The sequence below is a fragment of the Tursiops truncatus genome, chromosome 1 (genome assembly GCF_011762595.2).
Source record: "Tursiops truncatus isolate mTurTru1 chromosome 1, mTurTru1.mat.Y, whole genome shotgun sequence".
In the NCBI taxonomy this organism is placed as follows: domain Eukaryota; kingdom Metazoa; phylum Chordata; class Mammalia; order Artiodactyla; family Delphinidae; genus Tursiops; species Tursiops truncatus.
In genome coordinates this window covers 98,977,385-99,002,163 of record NC_047034.1, presented here as the reverse complement: position 1 = coordinate 99,002,163, position 24,779 = coordinate 98,977,385, and the positions used below count along the sequence as shown (strand labels likewise).

The window sequence follows — 24,779 nt, the reverse complement described above, 5'->3', positions numbered from 1 at the left end:
AAGAACTGTGGAGAATTTTTAATTTTTCTGTAAATCTAAAACTGTTCTAAAGTAAAAGTTTATTAAAAATTATAGATAAAATTTGCAAATGATTTAAGATGTTATCAAGAACAGTTTAATTCTTCAGTTGTAATGGACAAGGTTAGGCATGTCTGTGTACCTCAGCAAAATATGACCTGAGGGATAGAGGGATAGACAGATGCATAATTTGTAATCACTTCATCCCTGTGCACTTTGAATCTCTATCAGATAGGTACATGGCAGTGTGGCCATCAGTCTCAGGGAGAAGGGGGCTAGTAATGTGTCAGAACTAATATAAGAAATTTATAAAATTGCTGAATCACTCAAAATTCTGGGTGGCCCAGCCGATGAAGATCATTTCACATAGAAGGGGGATCCCTGTGACACCTTCCTTTTCATGTGGCAGTTTATGAAGCTCTTTGACATTATTTGATTCTTAAAACAATACTGAAAGTAAAACACATTTTTATCCCCCATCTCAATATGCATAAATAGTGTTTTTTACAGCATACCTGCTGCCTTGAAGACGTAAATCATTAAAATTAAAATAATTTCTACAGCTAAAAGTAATCCATTAGAGCCAGTGTGCATAACGTGTTTTGTATGTTTTTTTACAAAGGGAAGATAGTAAATGTATTTTCTCTCACAGCTAGGAGTTAACATTAATATGAAAAGTACAGTGCACAATTCCTTTTCAGAATTCATTATAATAGTACATCATGAAATACTTCGTAGGTTTTTATATTTTTGTGTAGCAGACAACACTGAGATTAAACCTAAAAAAAAAAATTACCTTATTGACAAAATAATTTTTTAGAGAAGAGTATACTGAAGGAAATGGTGGAAACTATCCTTAGAGGCTTTAAAAGTCCAATAAAAACGTCAAGACCATTTTAGTGATTTGGAACTGTGAAAGGTGACTGAAATAGTTTTTCTAAGTTACCAGACTAGGAGAAGAAATAGTGGAAGAGAAATACATGCTAGTGGTGCTAAGGACAGTGACTGCCCTCATCTCTTGAAGTACTTTTGCATCATGCTCTGGGCTGCCTAAAATGAAGAAAGAACATTTGGCAAGAGGATAGATCATCTGACTTTAGTAGCAAGTGACCCAGAATGGTGAGAATAAATGGAGAAGTAGGGAGATTATGAAGTAGCATTTGGATAGTAGCAAGAACAGTGGGGACCTCATAGCTTACATTCCACATTTTGCTGAGCTTTCCATTATCTCCTTACTAGAAGGAGATAAATTGTATCTACTTGGAGCCACAAAATTTCACGAATATTTTCACAAGAAAATTAAGTCTTATTTTTACTAAAGTGTAATGTTGTTTATTAAAACGTGGCATTCTTTTTTTTTAAGTCTCTCACACTTCAAAAAGGGCTTTAGCCTAGTCTCTTAATTCTTAATTACCATTTTTTAATTAATGTTAATTATTTTAATTCTCAGTGATTATTTTTCCATGATGTCTTGATGTTTTAAATAATATTGTGCTACCACGGTATCTCCATTACAAATCCCAGACTTAAAGTTTCTTTGAATAAATTTTTCATCATTGAATATTTTGGTGAAGTATTATGATGTTTAATTGTATATTGGCATGGTAGAGATGTATTTTAGAAGAAACCATTTTCTGCAAAAATGAAGTGTTTAGACTGTTGTGTTTAGACTGATATATCAAATGTATTGATGTTTTATATGTGTTTCATGAATTAGTAATTTTTCTTGAAATATCAACAGAGAAAGACAAATGATAAGTAACTTAGAACTATAAGTTTTGGAATCTAACTACATGTCTAATAAGAGTATGCAAGATCAAAATGACTGTGAGTACATACCTAGGAATTAGGAATGTATCTTACAGTGGCAGCATTTTAAGATATCCATTGAATGTTAAATGGAAACAGCCTATCAAATGTAATGAGAGCTATTATATTTAACATTGAGAAGTTAGTAATACCATAGAATAGTTAAAGTGGTGGATCCTAAAAGGCACTAAAGTCTATTATGCATGAGTAATTATTAGACGTGAGAAGTTTCTATTTTAAAATTAGATCCTTATTTCTGGATTTACTTTAAAAATGAAATTTGCGAGTAGATACAACACGATTGGCCATGAGTTAATAATTGGTAAACAATTGTGGATACATGGGGCTCATTATTCTAGTCTCTCTACTTTTGTATATGTTGGAAAATTTCCAAAACAAAAAGTAAAATCTAAAAAATAAACGAGGAGAAATAAGAAAAAAAGATGGGGGGGAGGGAATCCGCAAAAATGGTATGTGGAGTGGTGGTGTGGGGGACTGTAAAATAAACTCATACAGAGCAAGAATGTAAGTGAGAAACACCATTCTACTGATGGGGGAGGTACTCAGAAAAGATAAAAGGAGATTGGGAGGGAAAAATTTTGTAAGTCAAAAACTAAAGAAGTTAAGAATTGTCAGTCTTCAAGAGCTGTTCACCCTGCCAATGAAAGGTCATAGTTTCTGTAAAGTAAAAAGATAAACAAACTTGGCTAAAAGAGTAACGTCTGAAACCAGAGGTAACAGCACATCCTTATGACATGTACAAGAAAGCTGGAAAGAGAAAAGAAGAAATAAAACATGAACTTATGGGACAACAGTACTAAGGGCCAGTTCTACCCAGGTACGTCATGAATTAACTTCATGTAGGTTGAATGTTTGTCGCCTTTATCATGAGAAGGAAAAAAAAGAACATATAACTCATTTCTTTAGTGAACTAATATTTATTGAGAAATAAGCTGGTATGTAAGAATTTAAGGGATGAAAGGAATCCAAGTTTATTGATAATTGAAATACGGATAAAGATGCTGAGACAAAGGGAATTCCATGGAATAAATGAAGAATCCTGAAGATGACAGAACAACAGTAAGACTGGAAAGTAGAACAGTAGAAATAAGAAGGAAATGTTAAAACTGGTAGGTAAAGGATAGGAAAATATTGAAAGAGAAAGCTTGTGTGATAATAGAGACTTTTTCTCATTCTTTCTACGGGGGAAGTGTTGTAATTGAGAAACTTGTGTTATACCTATTTGAGTGTGGAATTAAGGAAAACAGATTATGGTAAGATTTTCTTTAGGTCACTTGAATTAATTAAATAATGATGTTCAGGGTGATTTTGTCTCTAAAAGTGAAGGACTTACTATATATGTTTTGTAAGCTATAATTATTTGTCTAATTTCAAGCACGTTTATAAAGAAGGTAGCACTTGTATAAAAAAGTGAGTTACTGTTATGTTGAAGATGATTTTTTTTTAGATTTGGCTCCTCACTATGAACCATGGAAGTGAATTTTTCAAGTCTCTGACTTGGAGGTATATTCTTTATGCTGTGTTTGCTTTTCCATAGGAAATGGAATGTTGTATATTTAATTTTTTTTAACATAATACAGGTATGTACCTTAGTTCTAATATTTAATGATTTCATTGAAACCAATTAATTTTATCTACTACTTATCAGCAACTAATTTTTCTAAATGTTATAAAAATTAACTTTCAGGAACCATTTGGAACGGTCAGCCCTAAGCCGTGCAGCCATCGTGCTTAAATTGGTTTTTGTAAACGACTTGTGTGTGTTTCGTAAAATATGCTTTATTTTAAAATTAGGGCTTCCTGTTGCAGCTGTTCCAGGAGCTCTGAGTCCTTTGGCTATTCCAAATGCTGCTGCAGCAGCTGCTGCAGCTGCTGCTGGCCGAGTGGGTATGCCTGGAGTCTCAGCTGGTGGCAATACAGTCCTGTTGGTTAGCAATTTAAATGAAGAGGTTAGTAAAATAATTTTCTAGTGTTTATTTTTTACCTCCATTTCATTTGTGAAAGTTTTTCATGTTTATTTCATTTTGCACTTGCCTTTCTTTTTATGTACATTCATTAGTCAAAGTATTTTCTGTGTGTTTCTACTTCCGAATAAAATCTATGTACTTGTTTAGGTAATACTTTATTTCTGTAGACAGTCATATCTCTTTTTATATATATATATATATATATTTTAACCTAACTACCTATTTTTCCTAAGAAAAATATGGTGAAGTACTGTAGTTTGGCTTTTTATCTTTTTGTTGTTCTCAAAAGGCAAATGTGATCTAATTTGCAGATGTAACTGTAAAACAATTTTGCTCTTTGCCTTTTCTAATTATTTGCTTGTTCATTTCATGCTTATGTGTCATTGCATTTTTTTAAATCTTATTTTATGTGAACTACTCTAATACATTTTTCTTTGAAGGTTCTTCCAAAGATCTTGACGAGGCACTCTTCCAGTCTTTCTTAGTAATTTTTTCTTTGCAGTTATTAGTCATTGTCTTCTAAAAATATTTTTCAACTTCACCCCTCCCTGAACCCCTCCCACCCCCTTAAATAAAGTTTATTGCTGAGTTATTTTCTTTAGTTGTACATTTTATGTCTGGTATATTTTATTTTGATTGCTATGGAAGCTGGTATGAAATGTGGGAAGCTCAATGTATCAGTTTATGATGCCTAATTTGAATATTTCATTTTTAATTGGCCTCTGTTAATATGAACATTAAGCTATTTTATCATTTAGTACTATTGTCATCCATAGTTCTGCATGCTAAAATGTTTGAATCAGAGTGCCTTTGTTTTTCTCTTAAGAATTTTGCCTGCATTTCATAACCAGCCATGCTTATGCAGTTAAAGTTCAAAGTTTAAAATTCCTGTGCATGCTTTCCTTCCCTATGTTGAGATGAAATGCTGTAATTTACTCTTTGATATAGATGTACTTTACCCATATTTGTCTTGGATGACTACATTTTACTCAGTTTTTCTTGTACAGTACATAAACCAACCATTTTCTGACCAAATCCTGCATTTCCTATGTACTGACCTATATTTTATTTTTTTTTTGTTCCCCAATTCCTTATTTTTTTCTTCTGCATTGCTGTTTCCCTTCCCCATTTCATCCTTTTCCCTGTGTGTTCACCTTCCCTTTCCTTGTCTTTTCCCAAATGCCCATTCCCTTCCCTGTCTTATCCTTTATTTTCCTTGTCCTTGTCTTCATCCCCTGTCTCCATTCCCTGTGTTCATGCTTCTGTGCTTGAACAAATGTTCCTCGGACCAACTTGCCCCAATTAACCGCCTTGAACCATGATCCATGACCACCTCACCATTCTGCGGGAACCACCCTTCGTTATGGATGATCTGTTCATCTCCGCTCTTCCTCGACTCTTCTCTCTTCTTGTCTTACGCTGCTTGCTCTTCTCTCCTTCTAAAGATGGTTACGCCCCAAAGTCTGTTTACCCTCTTCGGTATGTTATTGTTAGCACTATACTTTTATTATTGATTTGATTTTTGTTTCACCTTAATTCTTATTTGTAGCTAGCACTTTGGCTTAAAGTTGAATAGTAAATCTTTTGCTATTTTTCTTTGCTATTTAAAACTCTCCATAGACACAAAATTTGTTTTAATGCATGCTGATTTATTTTGCATGATCTTTAATTTAATATCATTCACATAGCTTTGAGGGTTTATCAGAGATTATTCTTTTCAAAATTCACTGTTCAAAATCTTGATCTTCTTTATTCATTTGTGAGAATGATGAGTTTGAATGAGTGATCATGTTGATGTCTGAATGTTTCATTAATATGTCAGAAAGATAATATTTAGCTGACTTGCACGTAAAATTAATTCCATTTTTGGATTACCTCTCTGTGGCTCTAAAATAAGGTGTTTATGGAGATGTGCAGCGTGTGAAGATTTTGTACAACAAGAAAGACAGTGCTCTAATACAGATGGCTGATGGAAACCAATCACAACTGGGTAAGATTAAATTATATGTTATCTATACATCTTCAAATCTGATTTCAAATATATAATCTAAACCTGTGAATATAAACAAACTCTTTATGTTAGTAAGAAGCCATTTATTAATAGCCAGGGTTCAAAATGTCATGTTAATTTTCATATTTTAACATGAATAGTTGTACATGATGAACATATTTGTATTTTTCTGCTGTCCTCTTAACCATTTCTTGTGTGGAGTCTAAGGAAGAAATGTTTTGGCTTCAAAATTACAATAACAATTTCACATAAGAATTATGACATACATATTAAAGATCCTTAGTGTTTTTCATTCCTGGATACTCCTTGTAATCAAAGTTAACAGTTCATATAGTCCTCGGAATCCTGATTAACGCTGTCTTATTTTAATTCTTCTAAAGTCATTTGCAAGTATTTAACTAAACTTAGTAAAGAGTCACATGGGAAATGTATTTTAGAGATACCAGGTTCTTACAGAATGAAAAATTTACACCAAATATCCCACTGTTAATCCTTTTTGAAATCTTAAAATGTACTTCAGACAAGTTACACTTATACTATTAGATAAATAATTGATGACTTAATTAACATCTCGTTTGAATTCATGCACAAAGCCAAATCACATAAATCTAGAATGTAGCTGCATATTCATGGTGTGATTGACTGTAAAGTCAATATGTTCTTAGCTTATAATTCTGTTAGTTGAGATTTGGCGATGATGGTACTTTAGATTGGGTGTACTCATGTTATTAATTTTGAAATTTGCCATTTTTGGGGTAAAAACTAGTGTATTTTTGCTATTATATCCAGTGAGACTCACAAACTAAGAACATGATGAACTAGACCTTTTAGCCTTTGGAGTCAGAAGTAAGTTTGAAATTCTGTGTTTCTTACCAGCTATTATCCATCTTTAGTGGAAGTTATATAAAAGTGCTGATGATGTCATAGATGCTAATTAAATCTTTTCTTCTTCCTCTGCTTGTGTACACTTCTGTACTCTGGTGGGTGTACACTTCTGTACTCTGGTGGGTTTATAAAAACATTGCCATTGTTTTTATAAACTTTGCAAGTAGCATTTTACAGTTTTTGTTTCATAGTTGACAAAGCATTCTTAAATGTTTGATTTTCTTCCTCATTGTGTGAGCTGTGGGTGGCATTACCCTCATGTAAATAAAGGATACGCAATCATTACGGTTGAGAAGTACCTGAGGTAGAATTTAACCAAATGTTTCACGATATTTTTAGTTTTGTTTTATGTAAGGACTAGATAACTGATAATTTAATTTTTGCTATACTTGTATTAGTCTGTTTGGGCTGCCATAACAGAATACCACAGACTGAGTGGCTAAAACAACAGAAATTTATTTTCTTATAGTTCTGGAGGCCAGTAGTTAGGTGCCAATAGATTTGGTTTCTGGTGAGGACTTTCTTCCTGGCTTTCAGACAGCTCCATTCTCCATATGTCCTCACATGGCCTTTCCTCTGAGCCTTTTCTCAGCCTCTGAGGCTCTGATTTCTCTTCCTGTACTTATAAGGACACCAGTCTTATTGGATTAGGGCCTCACCCATGTGACCTCATTTAACCTAAATTACCTCCTTAAAGGCCCTGCCTCCAGGTAGTCACATTGAGGGATTAAAGCTTCCATATATCACTTTTGGGAGAATACAGTTCAGTGCCTAACAATACTTAACATTGATAAATCTTTTACCCCTAATTTTTATAAAATTTTTTTACTAAAGCTTTGACTTACTAATAGCATGATTTATAGGTTTCAAACTATATGTAGTGGCAAATAATTTATTATTTCTCATTGCTGCCAGGTTAGATTTTGCTTTCTTGAAGTATATGTCCATAAAAATATGTACTTGCACCTTTAATGCCTTTATAGCACACACACAAACACACAAATCCTATACAAAACTAGGGTGCGCTATTGAAAAAAATAAGTGAAATTTTTTTAAATGTAGTATGCTTTTTTTATGGGCTCTGTTCTCATTCTTTTTGGTTTTCATGGGACTCTGTTTGGAAATACTCATTGTTTTATAATATAGGCAGATGTTTTTATGCTCAGGAAGTAGTATGGGAGAAATAAACGGCAAGGTATAGTCAGTAGTATACAAGTGTGAATGGGATTGTTGCAAATCTTAGAGGCCATGTTAAATCATTTTAGACTAGAGTTTTAAAATTTGCAAACATTAAGATGTTTCAGTTTCTACCATAACCTATTTAATTGATACTGGAATTTTCTTAAATTGGATATTTTAGGAATAATATAATTTGTAAATTATGTTTTGAAGTAGTGTACTGATCTTCAGCGATTAAAGTAAATGAGTTCTAAGGAAATGTCAAAGAGTAGTTCCTTGTTAAAATAATTATCTTGTTTCTCCAATTCATATTTTCAAGAACTACTTATAAGAAAGCCTCAACTGTTCTTATTTAATATGTAGCTGCCATCTCAAAAGTAAACTTACTTCTTCTTTAACTACTGAATTATATCTAGCGAAGTGTGCTGTAAAGGGAGTAGGAATCATGTAACTCTGGTGTTGTGATATTTGAGCAGTTTTTAAGTATGTGTATATATTGGCTTTCACTTCTTCATTACTGTGAGTAATGGAGAACTCTAAGTCGCACTTTGAGGTATTGCTGGTCTCATAGAAGGGAGCTCTCAATAGACCTTCCCCCAAAAAAACAGTCAAAAGAAAGGAGGGAAAAATAGCAAATGATATGGAGAAAATGGGGGAAAATAGAAATTTGAAAGTAATGATAGAATCAAGTCCAGATGTATCAACAGTAACAACAGATGTAAAGGAGTAAATTCATCAATTAAAAGACAGATTTGATTTTTTAAAAGCCACCTATTTACAAGAGATGTGAGGTGCAAAGATGTAGAAAGATTGAAAGTAAAGGGATATAAAAAGGATAATTGACAGGTAATAAGCAAAAGAAAACTTATGTACCTATATTCATTTAAGATAAAGATTATTGATAAAAGATTTATTAGTTCACCAAGAAGATGACAAGTTTTATGTGTATGTGTGCCTAATGAAATAGCTTCAAAATGTGTAAATTATAAATGGATAGAACTGCAGGAAGAATTGAGCAAATTCACCACGATAATGGAGGTTTTTATACACCTTGCTGAATTATGTCAGGCAGAAACCCCCCCAAAAAAATCAGCAAGACGCAAATGATACAGCACAATTAGATTAACAGAATTACACATATCTAGAATTAGGCATCTAATAGTTATACATCCAACACATTCTTTTTAAGTACACAAGGAATGCTTACAGAAAGTGATCACAAACTAAACTATAAAGCAAGCTTCAGTAAATTTCAGAGAGTATCATACAGACCAAATTCTCTGACTACTGCGCAGTTAAGTTAAAGAGTTAATAACAGAAAGATACATTTAAAATCTCCAGGTATCTGGAAATTGAAAAATAATTCCAATATCTCATGTCTCAAAGAAGTTATTTTAATGGGAATTTTAAAATATGTAAAATTAAATGGTAATAAAAGTACTGTACATATTAGTATGTGTGGTACAGTGAAAGTGATGTTTTACAGAATGTTTTAACTGTTAAGAATAATGGTATAGGGACTTCCCTGCTGTCACAGTGGTTAAGAATCCACCTTCCTGGGCTTTCCTCGTGGCACAGTGGTTAAAAATCTGCCTGCCAATTCAGGAGACACAGGTTCAAGCCCTGGTCCAGGAAGATCCCACGTGCTGAGGAGCAACTAAGCCCGTTCGCCCTAGAGCCCGTGCTCTGCAACAAGAGAAGCCACTGCAATGAGAAGCCCGTGCACTGCAGCGAAGATACTGCCCCCACTCGCTCCAACTAGAGAAAGCCCGCATGCAGCAACAAAGACCCAATGCAGCCAAAAATAAATAAATAAATTTATAAGAAAAAAGAACCCGCCTGCCAATGCAGGGGACATGGGTTTGAGCCCTGGTCTGGGAAGATCCCACATGCCGGGGAACAACTGAGCCCATGCGCCACAACTATTGAGCCTGCGCTCTAGAGCCTGTGAGCCACAACTACTGAGCCCACATACCACAACTACTGAAGCCTGCATGCCTAGAGTCCGTGCTCTGCAACAAGACACTGCAATGAGAAGCCTGCGCACCGCAACAAAGAGTAGCACCCTGCTCGCCGCAACTTGAGAAAGCCCGCACACGGCAACGAAGACCCAACACAGCCAATAAGTAAATAAATAATTTAGAAAAAAAGAGAGTAATGGCATAAACCCAAGGAAAAGAGATAATAAAGACAAGACTAGAAATCAATGGTATAGAAGACAGTTGAGAGAAAAAAAAAATAAAGCTAAAAGTTGGGTCCTTTGACAAGACTAATAAACAAGTGGATATCAAGATTCATTTTTTTTTAAATGGGAGAGGCAACACTATTTTTAATTATAAAGGGGATAATTATTGATACAGTTCTAGTTCCACATTATGTAAACTACGTATTTTTTTTTACCATCTTTTAATTTCTCGTTATTCATTACTATTTTCAGAGATAAAGGGAGAGGTAGAAAATAATACTCAACCAAAAATGACGTTTCCACTATGCAGCATTGACTTTTTTCTTCTTGATCATTGATTGCTTTGTTCATTGATGCCATATTTCTTGGAACAGATTTCAAGATATTAGAGTCCTGTTATTTAAACTTGATTCATTTAAAATTTTTCTAATCATTTCCTTCTGCTTTGTTTAATCAATATATATACGTCCATTTTTGACGAGCTTTTTATTGTTTAATACCCTTAAAAGCCCCAGTATTCTATTTACCCCTTTCCTTAACCCCCATCCACTTTAAATTTACTCACATCCTTTTATCAGCAGTCAGCTGACTAGAATCTCCCGTATTACGTGGTTACTTTCTGAGTTAGCTGTTTGGTTATTTTGCTTTATTTTTGACCCCATTTCTCTATCATCCATCTCCTCTTGGTGCAGTTACTTACTATGCCTAGGACCTCTTGTTATTTGTGCCCTTCAGTATCTCAAAGCTCAACTGTTTGTGTAGTATTTTTATAACTTCTCAAAAGCTGCACTAATACACCTTTTCTTATGACAACCTTAGTCTACTTCTTTATGCCACTTTATTCCCAAAACTCATTCCTTATAACACATTTTGTATGAGGTAATAGCTAATAGCACTTTATCATAAGCAAAGTTCTGTTCACTTAAAACAACAAAATTAATAGAACCTTAAAAATATTTTATAATTCAAGTAAGCTTTATTATAAAAGGAGTTTACATACCATCACTATGGATAATTGAGTTGATTTTATAAGTATACGCGAAATACAGTGTAAGGAAGTTAAGGCCTGACAGCTTATTTTTTTTATTAGCCTCAGTTGAAAATCTAAGAAAAAACTATTAAAAATGTATAACACTGCAGTAAATCAGGAAGAGTAAACTTTTTTTTCCTTCCAGTTTTACAGTTATACAGCACTGTGTAAGAGGTACAGCATTAATGATTTGATTTGTATACATCATGAGTTGATTATCACAGTAAATTTAGTGAACATCCATCATCTCATATAGTTATAAAAGAAATAGAAAAATTTTTTGTGTTATGAGAACTCCTAGGGTTTAGTCTCTTAACTTTCATGTATAACATACAGCAGTGTTAAAATTATGTTTATCATGTTGTACACTACATCCTTAGTATTTATCTTATAACTGGAATAGTAAACTTATTTTTACAAATTAGGGAAGCTATAAATGAAAAAGATTTTTTGGAATGGTACCTTATACTTCTATAGCATTTTCCTTTTCAGACCTGTTTTATATTTAACTGGTTTATTCTATACAAGTAAGTATGACAAGATGCATGGATTTAACAAATTCCGGGTATCTCCTGTGTCAGACTGTGTACTGTAGTATACTAATCTAATTAAAACATTTGAGAGTAGGGATTTTATTCTCAATTTCCTGCTCTTCCATATTGCCTTTACCTCTCTGTTTAATACTCTAATACTTTGATTTGAGTAGTCAAATAGACCTTCAATATGACTTATGACATGGTTTTCTTCAGTTGTGACTAGTGAATAAAACATAAAACGTATAACTGTTCTCTAATCTCAGACCAGTTCTTTTAGTTGAAAAGTAACCCAACTGCTGCCTCAAGAAGTAGCTATGTGATGTTCTGTGTTTAGGCACTGTGCTGTGTGCTGTGGGGAGAGGCACTGGTTCCTGCTTTCATGTATCTTACAGTCTGAAGGAGGATATAAATAATTAAAATGTAATGAATTTATGAAAACAAATAAAGGGTACTGCATGGGGGAGTATCTAGTGAGGTTCTGAACCTTTTCTAGATGATGAAGAAAAGGCCCTCTTGAGGAAGTAATACTAAAGGATAAATAGATTAGGAGGGATAGTGAAGGAGATAGGAAATTGTTATAAATAGAAAAGCATGCACACGGGGCTAAAGGTAAAAAAACTAGTGTTTAAGAAAATACGTTTTGTACACCTGGAACATTAAGTACAAGGAATACAGTACTAAGATACTGTAGGTTCCGTGAGGAGGGCTAGGATGGTTCTTGTCTTACCACTTGATTCTCAGCATTAACAAAGTGGTTAGTATTGTATATCATCAATAAATGTTTTTTCAGGGATGCTTGATAGAGATGTTAGGGTCAGACTGAGAAAGGCGCATAAGCCATGTTAAAGAGTAAGTTTAGACTTTATCCCTAAGGGTTTTAAGCAGGTAGTGACATAGATTTGTATAGAATGGATTGGAGAAAAGTAGAGAAAAATCCAACAAGACAAATTAGGAGACTGACTGAGTTATCCAGATAAAAAAAATAATGGCAGTGAAAAGTGTAGAAATAGAAGATGAATTTGAGAGTAATTAAGAGGATGGGTATGGTAGGACTTGGCAATTAGGATATAGATCAGCAGGGAGAAAATGTTACAGATGAGTACTAAGTTTCTTTCTTGGGCATTTAGCAGGACTGTCAAGGAAGAGAGAGACTCACATTTTGGATTTTCGTTCTATAAAAGAGGCTGGCTTTTTTGCCTCAGTGCCTTGTCTAGTGCAAATGAACTTGTTTTGTCACCAGTGGCTGTTGTAAATTCATGATTTATTTTAAAATCATAACAGAATTCAGATATTTCAACTTTTCTAAAATGAGAATTATTTTTGCTTTGAACCTTGATACTGTTTTTTAATAGGCATTCTTCCCCTTTATAGCCATGAATCATCTTAATGGACAGAAGATGTATGGGAAAATTATTCGTGTTACTCTGTCTAAACATCAGACTGTACAACTACCTCGAGAGGGACTTGATGATCAAGGGCTAACAAAAGATTTTGGTAATTCCCCACTGCATCGTTTCAAGAAACCTGGATCCAAAAATTTTCAGAACATTTTTCCTCCTTCTGCAACCCTTCACCTATCCAATATCCCGTAAGTATTAAAGCTGGAGTAGTTTATTAAGGATATACATTTTAGGAAGAAAATATAAACATTTTTTATTAATTGTTACTCTTTTTCTCTAATTTTCCCAGTCCTTCAGTAGCAGAAGAGGATCTACGAACACTGTTTGCTAACACTGGGGGCACTGTGAAAGCATTTAAGTTTTTTCAGTAAGCAAGCTTTCTTGTCTTTAAATTAGTGACTTGATAGAAGTAAAAGTTTTCTTCAAGTAGTTCTTTTTGTTTCTAGACGTCTTTGATTCTGGAATGGGCAAAAGTTAAGTATTTAAGCCCTTCCTAATTTTTATGAAGTATCTAATTTCATACTTTTGTTTCAGAAGAGATCACAAAATGGCTCTTCTTCAGATGGCAACAGTGGAAGAAGCTATTCAGGCCTTGATTGATCTTCATAATTATAACCTTGGTGAAAACCATCATCTGAGAGTGTCTTTCTCCAAGTCAACAATTTAAAAAAGGGGAGATGAAGATTGGCGATGAATCACATTGTTTGGTGTCAACACCTATTGACTGTTCAGAAAAGTGGGGACCAGAGTTTGATTTTTTTTGTTGTTTTCTTTTCTTTTTTCCCATGCTGTTATCATTCCTTGGTTATAAAAAGAAATGGCATATGTAAAGGCAGAGTTATTAACTGCTCTTTCTCATCTGTTCTGTAGAGAAGCCATTTTTATTGTCTGTTTAAAATTTTAATTTTACTTTCCTTTTTCAACTTAGTTGACATACGTGCCTTAAAAAGGAAAACTAGTGTTGCTGTTGTGCATTTACTAGAAGAAAGGAATTGGTTGTCTAGGGCACATTGTTAAATGGGAATTAACAATATGTTTAGGCAGGGGTGTGTAAAAAGGGTTAAGTTTTTGTTTCTCCTGCTTGGAACTTATTTTGAATTATTGGCTTGTCACATTTCTTTCTATTTAATCAAATAAGATACATAATACTGAAAGAATAAAGCAGCATTTTTTTAGTTTTTACTACCTTAGGCTTTATTGCTTTAAAAAAAAACATTGGCCTTTTGTATCTCACAATTCTGGTCTAGATTCAGTTATGAATGTAGGCATTAGTTAAAATTAACAAGATGCAGAGTATTAATTTCTTAAGACAACAAAGTGATTTCTGTAAGTTTGAGCCCTACGTGGAAAGCATTGTGGAATCTTAACCTTTTTGTACACACTCTTGTGGGACGTATCATATAAATGTCAGCACTAAGTAACGTCTTGTTTGTGGCTGAATATTTTTCGTAGATGTTTTTGAAGTTGACATGATTTATGTGCATTTAAATATATATTGCCATCCTTAGTTTGTAATTAAGATTTGGAATACGGTTGTGGATTTCTGAGCATGTGCAGACTGGTCTAGCTAGTTCAGGAACTGGTGCATGTATTTTTCAAAGATAAAAGAAAGTGTACTGCGAAAATTTGCAGGAAGATTAATTTTGTGGCAGTTTTCTAAAACTGACAACCAGGTGGGACCAAAGTTTATGTGCCTTTAGTCTTAATTTACCTTGCATTGTAATATTCAGTTTTAATAAATCTTCAAAATATTTTGTATTTAGGAATAGATCTGACTTTGACTTTAATAAAAACATGGCTCAGAATCTACAGGTCAAATTAATTTGAACAGTTCTTGTCAATCTGAATTGTTGATTCTGTTTAAATGACCAATACTTTTTCAAATTGATGTACTTAGTTTCAAGGTTCATAGATTCTGTTATCTATGTAGACAGAATGGTCATGTATATTTTCTATTAGTTGAGTTTTTACATCTTTAGAAATGTAAAATTCAGTATAGTTTGAAAGCGGCACAATTAAAAATTAATTTTCTAACAAAGTTGGGAGGTTTGATGGTTGTTTAATTTCCTTTTGTGTGTACTCTGCTTACCTCTGTAGCATGCTCAATAAACACTTCTGTAGCTCTGTATTCACCTTTTCTGTCTTTCTCTGCTGCCTTTTCTCTCTCTTCTTCTTTGTTTTCACTCCACTGTGCTTCTGAATTCATGTTTATTCTCTGCCAGGGTGGGAAAGGAATAATAATATTACAATTCTATGGCTTTATACCATAAATAAATCTAGATGCTGTGAAAATATACCAGCTGGTTTTTTTTTAATTTGAAAGATGGTAACTGCTTTTCAGGAGGACACATATTAAACATTTCCCACCCTGTTATAATCTACTGCTTTAAAGACATAACTTTTATTGTATCTTGTTAATTCTTTCTATCTCTTTTGTTGTTGTTGTTTTTTTTCCAGTAGATTTATGCACTAATAGATCTTTTGGATTTGCCATGCTCTCTTGCTGCAGTTTCATCTTTCATCTTTTGTGTCTGCTAAAGATTTCCTACCTTGTGAGTTTTAACAAAGGGTACTTGATGTTACTGGGAAGAAACAGTATACCATCTGCTTTTGCCTTGGGTGGGAAGGAAGATACACATTCAGGTATTTAAAAGTTTAAGGGGTAGTATGTGATGTTACGCTTTTCACTTCTTAAAGGGTTTCGATTAGGGTGCTATTTGTAGTACTCAATATTTTGGGGGGGTCACCTTTTTTTTAAACAGGCATTTTGGTGTCTGATAACTTTGTTATACATGTTCCTTAAGTTTGTTCTGACAATTATGCAATACTCATACATTAGGAAAGTTAAAAACAAATGAAGGAGTATGCAGTTCATTTAAGTGTGCTTTATTAATACAATAATTCAGTCACTTCCGAGAAAGAAAGACTATAGTAAATAATTGTTTACATTTGGGTCGACATGGGGGGTGATTTGGAAGCTAAGTTATCTCAATTTTTTTTTTTCTTAAAATAATAGCACTGTAGTACAGAAGAACTCTAGCAACAGCACATGAGCCTAAAAAGTCTGTAAAAAACCCATAATATGAATGAATAGTAATCGAACAGAAGTTTTTCTCAGTATTGGGTGGTAGTTGAAATATCTGAAAGTAGGTGCTATATCTGTTTTTCAGGTAGTTCCTTGTGGATGGGATTGGCTTGGAAGAAGAAACAGAAGTTCTGAGATGTTTGTGGGAACTGGGGTTGCTCCAATTACTGAGCTAAGGAGTTCCCAGTATTTCTGATGGAGGAGTGACCAGAAACCCAAGTTTTTCCTGCCTAGGGAGTGTCAGATTCCTCAGTCTTTTAGGGTGCACTCCAGTGCAACCTTCCTTCCAAAGCAAAAAGCCAGTGAAGTGAGAATTTTGACATTTTGGAGTGCTTTATTTTCGTACATTATTTTAACCCAGTCCTCAGCATATAGTAAATTGTTTAATTAGGTGAAAATAATAGCTTTGTCATCATTATTATTACCACCATATGCCTCAGTCTTCTCTCTCAAGCGAGCTAGCTAACTGTGAAGTGTTCTTAAGATGCAGCTGCTTTTTAATAGAGGTCTTACCTTGAATATTAAGAAAGATAACTTGATTATTTTTTCCTACAACTGAGAAACTGATTTTTTGACATTAAGATTTATTTTGGAAAATGGGTTTCAAAATACCTACTTACGGAATGGATTCATAAAGTTTACATTTAATGTTAGAAATCTAATTTAATATTTGAAAGCAGCTAAGAACACCCTGGCTTATCCAGGACTAAGGAATCATTATATTTAGTTACATTAGGGATATATTAACACTTTTGAGGCATTTAAAGTTCAAAATATAAGGTTAGTATAATCAGATTGTGGTAATTGGTTATTTCTATTTTTGGATCAACATATAGTTAGCAGAAAAGGACAAGTTACTTTTCTAAGCCTCAGTATCCCTTGTGTATGGGAAATGTAGGCAGTACTGCTCTTCCCACCTCACAGGGTACTGTGAAACTCAAATAGTAGGAATGCAGAAATGCTATGCAATTGATAAACTGCTATGTAGAAGGAAAAGTTGCAATGTCAGTTTCATGTCTGCCAGATCTTAGTTATCTACAATAAATAATACCCCGATATCTCTTTGCTACAGAGGACTTTTTTTAAAGTTTTTAACTGATAACATCTGCTAAAGCAAAAAGATGTAGAATGCAAGTCTATAATGCATCCCAAAGCCAAATGAAAGGAGAATCTGGATTTAGCCTTGTATTTTCTGTTTGAACTATTAGATAGCCTAGTAACACAACACAGATACATATTTAATTATGGACTCCATTTAAAAATGAGATTTTCTGTGTATATACCTTTAAAGGTTGCTGTGAAACAGAGGTAATTTTAACAAAGTCTTTGGAGAATATGAAAAGAAAAGACATTCTCATGAGTAGCTTGGGACTTCAAACAATATTTCCTCACTGCCTTAATATTTTTAAATAGAGCAAAAATCTGAAAATGTTTTTTCATTCAGGAGGAAAGGGTATGGAACTGTTTAGTGAAATTGAACATACATAGGTTTCTATTTTGGCTAAATATTTGTTTCAAGAAAATCTGTTGGTAAGAATTCAGTAGAAAATCTCAGTTTTAAGCCAGAGTATTAGGATATGTGTACCAATTATCAAAACCCTTAATTTTGGAGTTATTCTTTATTCTCCTAAGTATACTTATTCCCTTTATCTTTTTTTGTTTTAGATTTTGCCAATAAAGTATTAATGTTAAAAGTCAAGTGTCAGATTGCCCACATTAAGGACAAAATGAAGTGTTCAGATACGCAGAAAAATACAAAGAACATAAACAGCTATGCACTTACTATTTCACCACCTAATACCTTCCATACTTTGTGTAATTTTAATATATGACTTAAAAGAAATAAAACATTACAGATTGAACTGACATCCTTTATGTACTCTCCCTGATCTTAGCCCCTGTATATCCCTTCTCCACAGGTAATCGTTACATTGAATTTAGTATGTTTTAAGTTCAGTGGTGGTTTTTCAAAGAGAATTTGTTCTGTATTCTGTAGTCTTAAGTTTTTTTGTACTTAAAAAATACTGCAAATATTTATGATGTTTATTAAATGGTATGATATTTTGTTCAACACACTTTAAAATTTTGTTAAGATTAGGATGTCTGGACATTAATAATCCCCTTATCAAATCTCATGACATTTAACCAATTTTAAGGTTATTAAATCAGTTCCTTTTCAATAAATACCATATGAGTTGTTTGAGTCTCAAGTTTTTCCTAAGGCAAAGATGTAAAAAGTAAACAAGGAGCTACCGTTAGTATTTTAAAAGCTGAAATTATGTGTGAGATCCTCAAATACAAAGATACCCTTTCCAGCTTCACATTACAGCCACACTTCGTGCAGCTTAATGCCTCCCTCCCATTTCAGTGGACAGAAAGAGTATTCCTCTTAATTGGTGTTAGTGCTTAGAAAATAACAAACCTCCCTCATTCCGCTTCAGTTACCAACTTAATGATCTTTCTTGTTCCTCCCGTATTATCACCTCCCAGACGTATTTCATCATCAGGTTTTCTGGAATGTTTTCCTTACAGTGTTTTATTCCTGGTCATGGTCACTATTCTGCAGCAATATCTGGGCTAGCCTAGCTTGTCAACATTACAGTTTGTTCAGATCATAGAACCTTGCTACTCAAAAGTCAGTCCCCAGACCAACAGCACTTATCACCTGGGAGCCTATTAGAAACTCAGAATATCTAGCCCCACCTCTGACCTGCTGAACTACATTTTGACAAGATTGGTAGGTGTGACCCATTTGGACATTCAAGTTCTATGTTGTTAGAATTTTTTTTTCAGTTCAGTGAAAATCAGCTTAAAAGTTTTTTCTTATTATTTTGCTGAGTGTGAACATTGTTATATTTTCTTGGTAATTTCAAGTTATTCGAGAGATATGTACTGTTAACACTAAGGAATAACTGTAAAGCTGAAAAGAACCTTATGTATATAGTTTTAACTTCATTTTAAACTGTTCTAGATAGGTCAGGTGAACAGTTTAGCAACATATTTGTATTGACTTACCTGTAATTAGATTACAGGTACCTGGGTTTCTAGTTAGTCCGGGAATGTGTTAAACTAATTAAAGGAAGTAGAGGCCTGCTGTTACTCATAAATTAAAATTAATTTAGTGTACAAGATAATAGGTAAATTGCTAATAACAGAAATCAATACGATTTTTTATTTAGTATAAACATCAAGTTTAGCCTGACAGGGAAAGGACTTCGATGTGAATTGATTTTGTTAAATGACTGGAAATTAACACTCTTAAGCCCTGTCTCTGTTACATCATACTTTATAATAAAATGACCCTTGGGTCATTTTGGTAAATAGACAGCTTTCCTATTCACTGAATGCTGCTTCAGTTCCTTTCCCAACTCCAATTGGATAGCACAGTTCTGAAGTTGCAGTACCTAAACTTTACTAGTGATGCTGCTGCTAACTGAGTTAGAGCTGTGATAAAAATATAGATTTAGCTGTGCTGTACTATGCCTTCAGTGACTTATTACCCATATCCTTAGCATAGTTTTTCATGTTGTGGCTAGCAGTTTTCTCTATTGTCCTGTCTTGCTGAGTATTTCCTGTGTACCACTCCCATTGCTGTCTCTAAACCTTGTTGCTGCTTTAGCTATCACTTTTATATCGTTTTTCTCTTCACTTTTCATCCATCTTCTCTTTGCAGTTAATTTCTTGCTCCTGTGACTTACATTTTTATAACCACAACCAACCAGTTAAAAGGATTAATGAACTGATTAATGAACTGATAAATGATGGTGCAAATTGTAATATTCAGATGTTTTTCTATTTTTGTCTGGTTCAGCTTAAAATCCTCCCTTTTTTAAAATTTTGTTTCTTAATTTCTGGTATTGTAACAATTCCAGACAGTAGAAATCACTAAAAGGCTCCAGAAACCTGAAGTATTAATGATATTTATCACTAGTGTGTTCAACGCTAGTAGAGAATTAGTCAAAGAATTGTGGTTAAAAAGCTCCTTACATTGACACTTGTAAAGTTCTAAAAAGGTGGTTCCAATTCACTTAGTAATGATTCATAGAAGTTAAAGTACATATATACGTTCAAAGGAATAATTACTGCTGTTTTTTAAAGATGTAAGTAAAACAGCCCCAGGGAGACCATAGTAACATTGCAGTAGTTGTCTCTTCCCTGAGTTTGGAATTTTATAATGTATATTATAAATTATAAATGTTTTTTGTTCTGGAAAATGTATAGGCATTGACATTAGACTGAACTGTATTCAAAGACCTTATTCTGCTACCCAGTAGTGATGAGACCTTTCAAAGCCTTAATTTTCTCATCTGTAAAATAGAGATAATATCTGCCTCGTATGTTCACTCTGAGGATTATGTGAAATACAGATTCATTCCTTTGGTAGTTTTTCTTTCTCTTGCTTGGGGAAGATTCTTGGCATTCCGTTTATGGAAGTTTTTTCCCATAAGTGTTAATTTATACGTTTTCAAAAGACGTTTGTTGGAATTTGCTATTTGCATTGTAGGGAATGAAAGATAAATGGAACCACTGTACACTCAGCTCTTCTTTTTGAACTTTGAAAATGCACATTTGTTCCAACATATTTGATATATTAAGGAAGAATTTAAGTGTTCCATGCATTTTGCATTTAATGTGCGATTTCATCATGGGAAACATGGAAAGCAGAAAACTGCACCCAGCTAATCCAGGCTGTTTAGAAATACACCAGGTGCACACATGTATACACCTCAGGCATCTGTCAGCTACCGACCTCAGCTCTTCACGTTAGGGGGCACACTTACCCACATCTGGTGTTAACAACTTTCTGTCCAATTTCATACAACCCTTCCAACACCACGATGACTCACAAACTACAACACTTCCAACACCCACTTCCACAAGCAAGCTTTCAATTTTTTTTTAAAATAAGGTGTCATAGTATTTATATATTTCTTAAGTATTTAACATGCAAAAGTGTGCTGCCATTTTTTTATTGTTTCTGTTTTTGTGTGATGTTTTTGAGTGTTGTGTCCCGTAAGCCCTGTGGTTTTTATTGTGTGATTTTGCATCATATGGCAGTTTCTGGAAATGCTTATGCTTTGTTAGAGTTGTCTACTCTCAAGGAGCTTCTAGGCCAATTCACATTATGACAGAAGGTATATAGCAAATTGTGATGCTGGACATGAGAAAACAGGGTTTGAGGTTGGGCATCACCATTTATAGATCATGGCAGCTTGAACAAGCCATGTTAGTCTGAGCCCATTTTCTCGTCTATGGCCTTTCCATCTTGTCTATGCTGTTACAGGAATCATGCTTAAAAAGATAAAGCCCAATATGTTTCTTTTCTAGTTTTTGTTTATCATAATCTCTTGAGCATTAGTTTGTAATCTGGTCATGGTATTTATTCCTTTCCTGAGATGATAATAGTATTAATTTCAACCAGTCATGAATACTAAAAATATTGCACTCTATGTAATCATAGTATATTTATTGCTAAATTAATGTGTAGATTTAATAGCATAGGCAACAAAAAATGGCAAATATTAAAATATTTTCAAAATAAAAATGATTAGTTTTAGTTTCAAACAAAATAATTAATGCAAGCACTTCATATCTACTGCTGTAGAAATACAGTTTGGGAATGTCTGTAGTGATAGAAAAAAGAATCACCTTTTGAACCAATTTTAAGGTGAGATTATTTTAACAATTTTCTGAACGAATGGAGGTAATTTTCGACCTCAAAGCCCATGGCTCTTTTCTCTCTACACCACAATAACAAAGTGATATAAATTATTTGTGGTTAGTTTTTTCCCTTTCCATTTTTGTTTTGTTAGATAATAATTGAATTTATTTATAAAAATTACAGGAGAACACATGAAGAGATAGATTTCGGTTTTAAAAGGCTGTCAGTATAAAACATCCAGTATTATGCTTTCAAATGAACCACTAACTCCTCAAACTGTATTTCTACGAACTAGAAACAAACCATACTTACTTGCTAACACCTTCATTCTGCAAATACTACTACATGCTAACTAGAAGCTGTGAATCAGCATGAAACACAGTTCCTTCTTATCAAGGGGCTTTCAGTCTGATGTGAAATAATAGCAGTTGTATAGTTTGGTAAGTTTTATGCAGAAACTACTGGGCAGTATTGTAGTATACTCAACCTTTACCCATTAGGAAAGGATTCTTGGAGCTACAGTTGAACCTCGAACAACGTGGGGTTAGGGCTTATAACTTTATAGTCCTCCCTTTGTAGCCTTGGTTCTGCATCTGGGGATTCAACTGAGGATCCTGTGGTACTGCAGTACGTATGTATTTATTGAAAAAAAAATCCATATTTAGGTGGGCTCATGTAGTTCAAACCTGTGTTGTTCAAGGGTCAGTTGAGAGCTGTAGTTACAGTTGAGAGCTGGGTCAGAGGGATGAGGAAGGGAAGTGTTGAAGACAGAACAGTTTGTTTAAAAAAAAAAAAAGTACTGAGTCAAGATTATGGCACCCTGGAGAAACTAAAAGTTTAACATGGCTAGGTCACCAATTATGAGACAAGGAAGCAGTAGAGAAATGCGTTTGGGTATGAAAAGGTCAGATTACAGGTCATGCTAAAACATTTGGACTCTAAGATCCGTGTTTTTAAACAATTATTGGTAAAGTGGATTTAAGAGAAGGGTCAGGGTTGGAGTGACAAAGCTGATAAATTTACCCTGCTCATTAAAATATACCTTTTAAATATAGAGGGTTTTTTTTTTCCTAATTCTAAAAAAATCACAAGTATTAAGTTTGTTTAAATCTGTCCATATAAAAACCTCAAATAAAACTTGATACTAAATTCTCCTAAAGAATATAAAATTAAGACTTCCAAAAGTATCTCGTTGAGTGAGTGCCATTAAAAGGAAGATCCTTACTCTAATGCTGCATCATCCTCTGACGATTTAGACCCCATGACCATACCTTTCTAATTATATGATAAGGATTAAAGAAATCCATGAAACAAACATGATGCATGGTTTCGGCATTGTCTTTTTTTGTGGTAATTTAAAAATATTTTCCCATTAAAACAAACATGGACATATCAGAAGAATGCAAAACATAAAGCATGTAAGTGACAACAGAAGATTTAAAATGAAATTTCAAAGCCATTTTAGCCACTGTACTTTTAGGGCCATTTTAGGCAGTGATTCAAATTCCCATAGGAATATTGCCTGAACCGCCTAAGCTGTTCATGCTGCCGTTTTGGCTTGAGAATTCTAGAATCCCTATTCTTAAGTAATATAGAAATTTTAAATCTGAAATATCAGTTTTGTTGAGCCAAAAGACAATGTAGTTGAGCAAAGACCCCTTTAAAAAAAGTTTCAAGTCCCACAGTAAGCTTAACTATTACTTGCTAATAAGTAGTATGTTAACCATGATTTTTGTCTTTCAGCTAATTCAAGCAGATTTATACATGCAATATATTCTTGAGTTTACCACCACACTCAAAAACAGTTTGATTGAAAATTCAACATATTTTTCTTCACCATCTGTTCCTCTAAATTTGCTATCTACCTTAGCTTATCATTTTGTATACAAAAGTCATATGTGTTTGAGTTTAATGAGAATTACTTGAAATCAAGTAGACAAGTAAGATATCTTTGGGAATACTGTGCTTTATATTAGATAAATAGAACTGCCAAAACTATTTGTTAGCATTTGCTTTCTTTCTGATCACTGAATCACTATACCTGACCTAGAACTCTAGAAGTTCCTTACCAATATATTGTCTCCCTCAAGTATGTTTTCTTTCTGTGTCTCTCTTTATTCATCATTCTTAACTGCGATGATGTATGGAGCTGATAATTTAGGTCAGATCCCACTTTAGAAACTCCAAAGACTGTCAAATTTTTTGACACATTAAATGAATTGTTATTAAACATGTAATTTAGTTTTAATTAGTTTAATAGTGTTTGACCTAAGGAGATCAAAGAACTCTCATTCATTCTGTATTTAATATATTTACTGCATAAGTATCATACCATCTTGGTCTAACTTATGGAGTAATAAATGCAAAATAATTGGCAGAATTAATCCAAATTTTGTTTTCATTTGTCACCTATTTTTGCTAAATTCTAAATGTGAACATGATATACACAGGTACTAGTATACTAATACACGAGAGTTTGATTTGTTTCTTCAAGAGTAGTTAGGATGTTGTCTTCTGTTAGGGTAGGAGAGCTTAAGTATGTGGGTCTTTGTAGATTTGTTGAAGCAAGTGATAGGAGACAATTCAGCTGATAAAACAAGACACAGAAAGCAGCAAAGTCATATGACATTTAACAGGATTTCTGAAAACGCAAACATGGTTAAGTGTGTCCTTTTCCTTTTTTGTATTCATATTCAACAATGAACACTTGTATAGAGATCTGTAGTCACAGTGTACCCTTTTCTTTCCCTGTCTTCCTTCAGGGGAGAAAAGTATTATGTGTTCTCTAAGAACCTAAATTTATACTTTTATATGCTATCATAAAGACATGATCAAAATCAATCATGGACCTAATCTAGCTTTGTTAGATTTGTAGTGCCAGAAGGAGACATACTTTTTTAATTTGTTTATACAACCAACACTAAAAGCAAACTATCCACATGGTAACCCTTCAGTCAAAGGAAGATGAAGAAAAGATCTTTTTTTTTTAAT

The 24,779-nt window shown here is 33.6% G+C and overlaps 1 protein-coding gene across 5 annotated transcripts in view; it reads left to right on the top strand.

Annotated features, from left to right (window-relative positions):
- The window catches only part of PTBP2 (polypyrimidine tract binding protein 2), a 79,200-nt gene extending 60,885 nt beyond the window's left edge, over positions 1 to 18,315 (top strand). For 2 of the 5 annotated variants that reach the window (XM_004323441.4, XM_019919826.2), the window contains exons 9-14: positions 3,643 to 3,797; positions 5,261 to 5,294; positions 5,713 to 5,805; positions 13,013 to 13,229; positions 13,331 to 13,408; positions 13,576 to 18,315. In XM_004323441.4, the coding sequence (XP_004323489.1) occupies positions 3,643 to 3,797; positions 5,261 to 5,294; positions 5,713 to 5,805; positions 13,013 to 13,229; positions 13,331 to 13,408; positions 13,576 to 13,708 (710 nt within the window). In that variant the 3' untranslated portion in view covers positions 13,709 to 18,315. The remainder of the gene's footprint in view (positions 1 to 3,642; positions 3,798 to 5,260; positions 5,295 to 5,712; positions 5,806 to 13,012; positions 13,230 to 13,330; positions 13,409 to 13,575) is intronic. The other 3 variants (XM_019919825.3, XM_019919824.3, XM_004323442.4) reach the window with 3 other exon arrangements.
- Positions 18,316 to 24,779: the final 6,464 nt, after the last annotated feature.